We start from the raw sequence: 10,528 nt of genomic DNA, 5'->3' as shown, positions 1-10,528 counted from the left end.
TTCAAAAGGCCTCGGTTACGTATGTAACGGTAGGTCTTTGGCGATAGGCAGTATAGGACTACGCACTCCTTCGCAAAATCCGGTGACCAAGAAGGGCGCTGCCTTGAAGCGTTTGCTAGCTGCTCAACTATACAGTCTCCCAGGCAAAACTTTGCTGTGCCCACTTTTTGCAAGCATTTCCTCAATGCAGATTGCACTGTATTGGACTTAAAATCACTGAGTTTTTTCTTCATTTTCTGTGCGAAGTTTTCGAATTGCTTCATTTTTCCTGAAAAGCTGCACCCTCAGCCGCTTTATTTCTCTTACATCTGAATGTTTATGGGGGACAATATCATCACTTGTTTGAGTAGCACATTCAAGTGAAGTGTTGAAGTAGCTGGGCGATGATTTTCAAAGTCTTGAGGATTAGCCTGAAGAACACAATTCAGTGTTTGGCTGTTTACAGCAGGTAAGAGCAGATGGCTGCTTTCTTCATGGCCCTCGGTTGTTTTCCAATTTTCCTCACTTATGCAGTTCAGTGGACTGAAAGCATCATTTGTTTTAGGAACTGCGCAAGGTGGTTGCTTCCGCTCCAACTTTCGCCGTTCTTTTTGCTATCTGCTTCTGCATATAGCTCGGGTATCCAGGAAAAATACTGGGTACAGCAGATCGCTTCAGACGCCGGATCTTTGCGGATTCAGAACGGTAGTCATTGCTCAAGAAGTGCAAAAAGCAGACGACACTGCTGGCGGACTTATCATTCGGAGTAAAATCTTTCCTCGATATAGTTTTCAGCCATGCGTGCCGGAGAGTTTCATCAGCTGGGAATTCATGGAAGCTTAAGCCAAGCTTTTTTTGGGCTGGATTTGCAGCACGGCACGAAGCAATGTGGCATGTTCCTGAAAATACAGGAAATTATCCATGAGGTCAAAGTCCCTGATTATCAAAATAATGTTTTGTCTGAATCGAAGTGACTCGAACAACGCGATAATACACAACACATGGGTGATAGCAGCATTGCCCCTTCAGCAGCAGCACTTGAGGGCTGGGAAGCCTACTCCCAACACCACTCAAGTTCGCTTGAAGCTACACAATGTAAAAAAATAAAAGCCATGCGTCGAAGGGCCCCGAGTATATAATTTGTCCAGCACGAGGCTAGAGAAAATGTGCCTCAAGAGACAAACCCAGAATACAGTCAGGGGCCACGTTGAAAGGAAAGCTCGGAAACAGTAATGTTTTTTTTTTCAAGGGAAAAGAGATAAAAAGAAAGGAAGACGAGCCTTGTAGGGGCAGCGTTTAGGCACAGCGGCAGCTCACTCGCCAGAATAGATATTTCAATACACGTGCAATGCTGCACATATAGCCATGCATCAACGCAGCCTTAGCTGCGTCTCGATCGTATTATGCTGTGTAAACCTGATTTGAGGATATACAGAGACGTACCTTGATTTCCTTGCAGTTTCCTCTGGCTGTAAACACATTTTAGAGCGAAGCTGATGGCAGATTGCACACGTGCACCCTCTGATGTATGCTCTTCTCCAAGCATGTGCCATGCCGCCACGACGTCGGCATGGATGGATGGATGGATGGATACGGCTGAACCCTTTACATCGGGCGGTGGCTCAAGCCACCTAGCCATGTCTTGTGAAATTTTACTCCTGTCTTGCTTTTAGCCACCAATCAGATAACCTTCGCTTGGTTACTTCTAACCTCTTAAAATCCACTTTCCCTTCACTATCCCTAAACCCCAATGCCTTGGGTAAGTCAGCCCCGCTGCCTTCCACTGTAGGGTGAAGCCCTTTACAGAAAAGTATCAAGTGTTCAGCCGTTTCCTCCTCCTCTCCGCACGCAATGCACAAAGTGTCTATCTCCTGGTACCTGACTCTATACTTCTTAGTCCGCAAAACTCCAGTCCTGGCCTCAAACAACAAAGAACTTCCCCTACAATTATCATAGATATTTTCTTTGACAATTTCCTGTTTAAAGGTCCGGTATGTTTCTAGTGCCGATTTCGTCAGCATCCCTGTTTTCCACAAAGCTCTCTCTGTTCCTTTAACCTTTTTCTTAACCGATAATTGCTGATTTGCCCCCTTACTGCTGTCCAGATATTTGCTTGTCAATTTTCTAGTTCGCTTTCTCCATTTCGTGTCAACATTCTTTATATACAGGTATCTGAAAACTTTCCTAGCCCACCGCTTTTCCTCCATCCTTCTCAATCGTTCCTCAAATGCTATCTTACTGCTAGCCTCTCTGCTCTCGAAAGACGCCCATCCCATATCGCCCTGTACCCCCTGATTTGGTGTATTGCCATGTGCTCCCAAAGCTAACCTCCCTACTCCCCGTTGCCTAATTTCCAGCCTTGCTTGAACATCTGGCCTCATACACAGGACCGCATTCCCGAAGGTCAGGCTAGGGACCATCACCCCTTTCCAGATCCCTCTTACCACCTCATACCTATTGTAATTCCACAGTGCCCTATTTTTCATGACAGCTGCATTCCTACTAGCTTTATTCATTACATATTTTTCATGCTCTGTCAGATACTCAACACTGTTATTTATCCACACCCCAAGATACTTGTACTCATTCACTACCTTTAACACGAACTCCTGTATTCTATGCTCGCCGCCCTCTTCATTAAATGTCATGACTGCAGATTTTTCCTTACTATACTTGAAGCCTAATCTATCTCCCTCTGTACTGCATATGTCTAACAACTTCTGCAGGTCTTCCTTGTTGTCAGCCATTATCACTATATCGTCCGCATATATTAGTCCCGGTAATGTCTGTTTAATCAATTCCCCTTGCTTGAAAAAAGATAGGTTGAAACCTAGTCCGCTCCCCTCTAGCTTGGCCTCCAAACCTTGCAGGTACAACATGAACAACAAAGGGGACAGAGGACATCCTTGTCTAAGCCCCCGCTGTATCTCTACAGGCCCTGATACATTTTTTTCCCATTTTATGAGCCCTCTGTTACCTCTATATATATCTTTTAAAAGATTAATTACTCCATTTTCCACATCCAATGTGCCCAATATGTCCCACAAATGCTCCTGAGTAACGTTGTCATAGGCTCCCCTAATATCCAGAAATGCTAGCAATAAGGGCCTATGTTCCTTTTCCGCAATTTCTATACACTGTGTCAATGAAAATAGATTGTCCTCCAACCTCCTTTGTTTCCGGAACCCATTCTGTAGTTCCCCTAGCATCCCCTCGTTCTCCACCCAAGCCTGCAGTCTATCCTTTATAATTTGCATCACCACCCTGTAAACCACAGACGTCACTGTTATGGGGCGATAGTTACTTACGTCTGCTTTGTCCCCCTTTCCCTTATATATCATGTTCATTCTACTTAATCGCCATTCATCGGGGACTTTCTCATCCACTATCATTTTGTTCACTACCTGTATTAATGTTTGCTTGGATTTTGGTCCTAACTTCTTTATCAACATAATCGGGATACCATCTGGTCCTGTTGATGTGCCACTAGGAACCTTCTTCTCTGCCCTTTCCCACTCTCCTTGCTCAAGTGAAGCTATTGCTGTAACCGGTCTATCCTCCTTCGATAAATTATGTACCACGTGCTTTGCTGAAAATTTTTCCGTCATCCTTGTTCCTATGTGTTTTATTGCTTCATCCCCTTCTAGTCGAATACCCTCATCTGTAACAATAAACCTTTGTTCTAGCCTAGTTTTATTACTCATTGCATTTAGATGTTTCCAGAATTTTTGGGCTGCTTTTCTATCCTTTTTATTTACTTTTGACATCCATTGGGCACCCTTTCTTCTAATTTTCTCATTAATCAAATAGGATGCGTCCCTTCTACACTTTATGAAGGTATCCCATTTTCTGTCTACTTCGGGTTTTGGTTCCCCCCTCTTCTTGGAATATCTGTGTTCCCTGGATGCTTCCTTGCGCTTTTCTATTGCCCTCTTGACCTCCTCATCCCACCAACTCTTGGGTTTGCATCTTTTCCCTTTTAGCTTTACTCCCACCTTAGCTAGTTCTAGCTCCAGTAATCGAGTTAATTTGGTATAAGTCCATTCTGTTTCACTATCCTCAAAAATTACTTTCTCGATTTGTTCGGCTGCTACTTCCAATTGCTTTTCTGAGTAAAAATTTCCCCCTGATTGTTTATCTTGATTCAGTCCTACATTGCTTTTTCTTCTGAAGCTCAACTTGATACGCTTGTGGTCACACCTAGACTTCTGGAACCATCTTCATCTATGCTCATTACCCCTAATCTGTTATACATCCTCTGTGACATTAGTGCGTAATCTATCGTCGAGTGCAGACTCCCAGGAGTGGAAGGACAGCGCCGCTCCGCGGCGCGCGAGGGAAATGGGACGGCCGGAGCGTGGCCGCCGCGATCTGCTACGGCGGCGGCGCGCGCCTTTGAGCAAAAGCGCGCTTCGATCGCGGAGGCCACGGCCGGAGCAAGTAGGCTCGTAGGGCCGTTGTACGATCGTTTCGGAGCGCCTTCCGCCTCGTCCGCTTCGGGAGCGGTCCGCCAGTTTTCGGCCGCCAGGCGGACGTGAGGCGGAAAGGTGTTGTACGATCACTTTGGCGCTTGCGAGCGAGGCGGATGGTCCCAGCATGCCGATTGGCGCGCCGGGCATATCCGTCTGTCCAATAGCCTTCTCCGGCTGGTGGCAACCTAGCCGGCGCGAGCGCACCGCCAGCATCGCTCCACGCGCCGAAACGGGCTCCCGCATCCCAAGGGGCAGATCGGTATGCGCCCGAATACCTTCTCCCCTGCCTCCTTTCCTGCCCCCCTCTCCAAACCCCCGATATCCCTGCACACTGCGCTTCCACCCCCCCCCCCTTTCCTACCTACTTCCCGTACGAGCGCCCCCCCCCCCCCCCAAATAATAACCTCTTTTCGTGGTCACGTGGTACTTTTTTCCGTTCCTCGGCGACCTGCACCTAGGCCTAGTAGGCTGCGCTTCGGCATCGCCATGGTGTGCGTGTTGAAGTTCCTGCTTTTGTCGGCGGCTCTCGTCAGCGCCCTTGTGTAGAGATTTTGCGTGGGTACATGGCCAACGCAAACAGGGTGAACTGGCAATTAGTTGCACAATTCGTCGCTGCCGACGCAATCGTCCAGCTGCAGCGTAGGCGTAGACGCAAGCCTATACGACGTCTTCTGCGAGATCGACGCCAACTGGGCGACAACAGGCCTCCAACAAAAGCATAGAGACAGCTTAATTCACTTTGGTACCTTTGTTTGACGTGTGGCACACACACACACACACACATACAAAATGACGGTGCCCCCGAACTGACATTTGCACTGCGCACCGATTTTTTTCACACAGGCTACATAATGCCGCTGGCACACTGTCTCAACCTGCGCACCCATGATCATAAAACGTACCACTGTATCGTGCACCAAGACGCACAAGACTGGCGACGCTGCTGTTGTCGCAGCAGAAAACACTGCGACGGCCGTGCAGCCAAGATCGTGTCAAGTCGCACACGCAGCAGTTTGATATGTAGCAGAAACAACGTCGTGGGCTCGCCTCGGTCACGACCACTGCAGCCATCGCAACGGAAGCGACCAGCTGCACAGCTCCAAGTTCATTTCAACATTCGGAAAACGGCGGGCGTCGCGAGTTTTTCGCAGATGAACATATCGCTGACTTGATGGGAAAGCACTCGCACCGACCATAATCACTTTCACTACGCGGACACTTGTCGCTATGCTGTGAAACTTGCGCACGCACAGGAAAATAACTCGCAGCAGAAATTCAAAACGCTTGCCACAACCACAAACAGCTCGAAATAAACACTTCGTGACACCGCCATTGCACAGGTCTTGCGTCGGTTTGCAGAGCCGCAGCAGGAATTACAAACGCATGCAAAAACCAAAAACAGCTCGAAATAAACACTTCGTGACACCGCCACTGCACAGGTTTGCATCGGTTTGAAGAGGCGCTCTGTCAACTCCGTCAACGTAGATGATTACAGAATTCAACTAGTGGAACTATCGCTCGCCACTGCTGAACGCGGCGAAGTTTGCAGCCGCTCTGAACACTGGTAATATCAAGATGTGTACAATATAATATGCTTCGCGACATCGCTGCCACTGCCCAGGCCGCGCTCCCCAGTTCAGTCGACGGATGGCCATCTTGCCCCGGCAGGCCGGGGCAGAGCAGAACCGAGGCGGAGGGAGGAGGGGCTCGGACGTCACTGACGTCACGGGAAAAGCAGCCAATAGCTGCAATCCGGTCCCCGGCCGGATGCGCTCGTCCGCCAGAAAGTTGAAGTTCATCAACTTTCCATCCGTTCGCCGAACGAGGCGGATCCGCCAGCTCCGCTCCCGAAACGGACGAGGCGGAAGGCGCTCCGAAACGATCGTACAACGGCCCGTAGGGAGCCTCGATGCCTGCCGTCCGCAGATCGAATGTTCTGCCGATGATCGCCCACCGGTTCATTTTGGATGGCGGCGCTGGCATCGAGGCACCCTACGGCTGGCTCGGAGCGCTCGGTCGTCGATCGTGGTTCTGCCGCCGCCGCTGGAAGTTAACTTTGGCAGTAGCCAAGAGGTGGCGCTAGGAGAAAGCCTGGACGTTTCTCATTGGTTCGCGGCACGCGGCAAGCCGCCGAAAATGGCTCCTCGACCCATCCTCTGCGCGGCAGACCAAACCGCCTCCGCGGCAGGTTTCGCGGCACGCGGCGCGCCGCCGGCGGCGTGCCGCGCGCGTCTTGCCGCCAGTGTGTCCGTACCTTGCCGCCAGTGTGTCCGTACCGTACCTTCAAGGTACGGACACACTGGTACGGCACGGCAAGGACACACTGGCGGACACACTGGCGGCAAGGTACGGACACACTGGCGGCAAGACGCGCGCGGCGCGCCGCCGGCGGCGCGCCGCGTGCCGCGAAACCTGCCGCGGAGGCGGTTTGGTCTGCCGCGCAGAGGATGGGTCGAGGAGCCATTTTCGGCGGCTTGCCGCGTGCCGCGAACCAATGAGAAACGTCCAGGCTTTCTCCTAGCGCCACCTCTTGGCTACTGCCAAAGTTAACTTCCAGCGGCGGCGGCAGAACCACGATCGACGACCGAGCGCTCCGAGCCAGCCGTAGGGTGCCTCGATGCCAGCGCCGCCGTCCAAAATGAACCGGTGGGCGATCATCGGCAGAACATTCGATCTGACTGGTGAGTTGTTTTCATTCTTTATCTGAGTTTCCGCTGAATGTTCACGTCGGCAGGAATGTGCGGGGGTGAGCACACTTGTTTAGAGTGCTCTAGCGGTGTGCTGCGGAGCAAATGATGTGGAATCTCGGTTTCCTACGGGCATGGTGATTTTGCCTGAGCGGTTCGCATGTCGTATCAGGCTGCGCGCTTCGTACAGCGCCGCTTGAGCACTCAAACAAGTTGCTCATCTTTTCATTTTTCGACCTTTCTTGGTGATAAACAGTGGCATTTCTGTAGGACCGCAAGCAGCCGCAAAATTTAAAAACGTGAAGGATCGTTGGCTGAAAATTGTGTCGGCGTCGGAGGGGAGCCGGAAAAGTGGCGCCGGAGGAGAGGCCGGAAAGGTCCACACGAAGTGGACACTTTTTGACATCGTGGATGGCATGCTGAGGAGCACACCACATTATGCCGAAAGGTAAAAAAAAAGGCAACTTAGTTGCGTAGCCATCTGCGCCAACTCAAGCCTGGCATTGATAACTTCACTACTGTCACCTGTCCTACCATTCTTTTTAAGCTGCTTTCTTCGTGTTTAATATCTTTTTACGTAATTTGACTGCCCAAGCGTCTGTGTTTTTAACAATTTATCTTCTCTTCAGCTGCGCTGATAGCTTCGCTATTGGTATTTTCACATTACCCTTTTCCTGGCAAGAAATCTGCAGGCTTTGCATCAAAACACCTCAAATTTTACATTTCAGGTCTTCATCAAATGTGCCCCCAGAAGAGGACATGTACGTTAAGTCTTGTTTTCATAAGTATAACTTCAGTTTATAAAGCTTCAAGTGATTTAACTTGTTATGCATCTGTGCTTTTGTGCAGCTCCATTCTGACATCTCCACTGTCATCCAACAGCCCTTCCAGTCCTAGACTGGTGGCCAGGTGTGCACCTCGTAGTTTGCTTACCATAACGGTTACTGCAGCGAAACAGTTTATGTACAACATTGTCATTTCATTCACCTGTGCAGCTGTATATCAAGCCCGGCTGCTGCGCTTTTTCAAGAAATGTAAGCTGTACTAATTGTGGTGTCATTATCCACCAATAGTAACAACATCCTATGTCTTTATATAATGCAGGTACTCTGACAGCCCCAATGACTTTACCGATGAGGTCGATTTGAGGTGAGTGGTGATTTTCAGTTTTCCTAGCTGTGGTGCACCCCAGGTTCCATGTCAATACACCCTTTTCACCAGCCTTTCACGTTTAAGAGTGTGTCCACTCTATTATGCTCTGTTATGCTGCACTCCCATAGAAATGGATTAGTTTTATGTGCATACAGATCTTGGCTTAGTTGCTGTCATGACTCGTCGCTGGTCTGCAGTTTCAAGTGAATCACACACTCAACACTGCAATGCACGGGGAAAAACTTGTGTTCTATTTAATGACTGCACGTCTAAAAACTGCAACAAGGTGTGAAACCAAGCTTTCGGGTACTAGATGAGTGTGATATGTCTTGCTCCTTTTCATAGCATTGCAAGTAGACATGTTTTTTGCACGACATAAATGGCAGCATTTTTATTTTTTCTATAGGCTCCCCAGCACATCAGAAGGTGCGGCATCTGCTGCTGGCTCTTCAGGGTAAGTTGGTGTTCACTTTCTTGTGTCGGAATATGACACCATAACAAACATTTTTTTGAGGCAGGTTGTCAACTTCACAAGCAGGAGCCGCTGCCCCAGATCCAGGGTAAGAAAGCTGTGTGCATTTTCTTTTATTGGAAGCAGACATACTTTTCCAGTGCATTTCTCTTGAGTCTAACGATGTGGCCTGTCCTGCAGGTCTGCCAAAAGGCGAGCATCCGGTGTACCTTCCTCTCGGTACTGGCATGGTTCACATTTCCTGCGGTATTTGAATGATAATCAGTGATTGCAAGAAAACATTGTGCGGATATATTTATATGCAGGACCAAAAGAAGGCAGTCTGACAGCTTCGACGATGCGGTGAAAGATGTCTTGGGGAGCTGCTCAGCTACGCTGTTAGAACTAAAAAAGAAAAATGAAATGCCTGCACCGAAAGATGACAGTCAAGAGGCAGCACACTGGATAGCTGCTAAACTGAGGATGCTACCACACAAAAAAAGATGTGAGGTAACATTCCAAATCCACAAGCTGCTGTATGAAGCCGAAATGGAGCAGTATGAATAAATGAAATGTAAAGTGCAAGCAATCGATAATATTTTTCTATGAAAGCAAGCAATTTCGGCTTTCTTTTGACATGATAGTGTTTGTGCATGCTGACAAGTAGTTGCCTGTTATTGGAAATTACCTGCCGTCCTGCACGGGTCACGACACTTTCCTGCCATGGCACCTGGCCGTCGCTCATGAAGTAGGATGCCAGCCTATCCCTTATCTCCAATGCAGCCCTGTAACACAGAAATGCACGAGATGTTCAACCTTTTCCTTCAGCTTATTCTGCCTGTCTGTCTGAGGTCACAGTTCTAATGGGCGTGTTTTACTCCTCGTCGTTAGCTGTACCCACTGACTTTGTTGAAAACATGAAATACGCATGTATTTTTGCACTGCTACAATTCTTAACGCAAACTCTAATGAACAAGATCTTAAGTCGTGTTAAATGATCAAGTTAAATCAAATGTTTTGAATGTTTCGCTGTTTGTTATCGATGAGCTTCAATTGCTTTAATGTAAATAAAGCAGGAAATGCAAACTATTATTGATTTCATGCCGTCATGGAAATAATAGTTACCGAGCAGAGTGCTACCCCTGGTCTTTCCATCCAGGAAGGGCACTACTGTCGTTCCTCCATGCCCCATTTGTGACATTTCCCTCCCAGTCTTCATGGTCAACAAATCCAGGAGGGTTGTACGTTGTCCTGGAAAACACCGAATCTTTCATTAGAAAATTGTGGAGCGCCACACATGCCCTTACAATGTTCTCGGTGGTTTCTTCTGACGCTCGAAAGGGTCTCTTCAGTATTCGCCACCTACTAGCCAGGATACCAAAACTGTTTTCTATGAGCCTCCTTGCACGACTCAGCTGGTAATTAAACACTGCCCTCTTCAAGTACTCGCTGTACTGGCTGACCCTGTAGGCATGAAGAGCTAGAAAAAACAAAAGGTCAGGGCATTAAAATTGCAGCAAACATGTACATACTTAGATGAAGAAGGCAATGGCACTAATTTCAAATCATTGAAATAATTGGCAGCTCTGCGCACCCACTGAATACAACTTGAAAATAAAAAAACTGTTCCTACATCTTATGTCCTCTGGGTGCCTGTTTCTGGTGCGGACAATTTGAAATGCTACATAAACTGATATTATAAGGGTTTTTATTCATTTTTTGCATGCTTAAGTTGTGCTAAAGAAATGCTACATAGGGCCCCCTTTGGCTGCATTGCACAACTTGAG

General features: G+C 48.3%; 1 protein-coding gene across 1 annotated transcript; it reads left to right on the top strand.

The window, feature by feature from the left end:
* Positions 1 to 6,869: 6,869 nt before the first annotated feature.
* LOC144103746 (uncharacterized) lies at positions 6,870 to 9,431 on the top strand. The gene is made up of 9 exons (XM_077636401.1): positions 6,870 to 7,132; positions 7,409 to 7,586; positions 7,867 to 7,899; positions 7,988 to 8,047; positions 8,134 to 8,172; positions 8,243 to 8,276; positions 8,648 to 8,744; positions 8,809 to 8,850; positions 8,943 to 9,431. The coding sequence occupies exons 1-9, from the start codon at positions 7,069 to 7,071 to the stop codon at positions 9,014 to 9,016; spliced, it is 621 nt and encodes a 206-aa protein (XP_077492527.1). The 5' UTR covers positions 6,870 to 7,068; the 3' UTR covers positions 9,017 to 9,431.
* Positions 9,432 to 10,528: the final 1,097 nt, after the last annotated feature.

Source organism: Amblyomma americanum, chromosome 9, assembly GCF_052857255.1.
Source record: "Amblyomma americanum isolate KBUSLIRL-KWMA chromosome 9, ASM5285725v1, whole genome shotgun sequence".
Lineage (NCBI taxonomy): Eukaryota > Metazoa > Arthropoda > Arachnida > Ixodida > Ixodidae > Amblyomma > Amblyomma americanum.
This window is presented reverse-complemented; position numbering and strand designations above follow the sequence as displayed.

What these genes read in the sequence shown, in the direction of transcription:
- LOC144103746 (XM_077636401.1), top strand. Translation starts at nt 7,069, where the DNA reads ATGCCAGCGCCGCCGTCCAAAATGAACCGGTGGGCGATCATCGGCAGA. An exon ending in ACACCACATTATGCCGAAAG is followed by an intron (nt 7,587 to 7,866) that starts GTAAAAAAAAAG and finishes TTTACATTTCAG; the next exon opens with GTCTTCATCAAATGTGCCCC. An exon ending in GCTGCGCTTTTTCAAGAAAT is followed by an intron (nt 8,173 to 8,242) that starts GTAAGCTGTACT and finishes TATATAATGCAG; the next exon opens with GTACTCTGACAGCCCCAATG.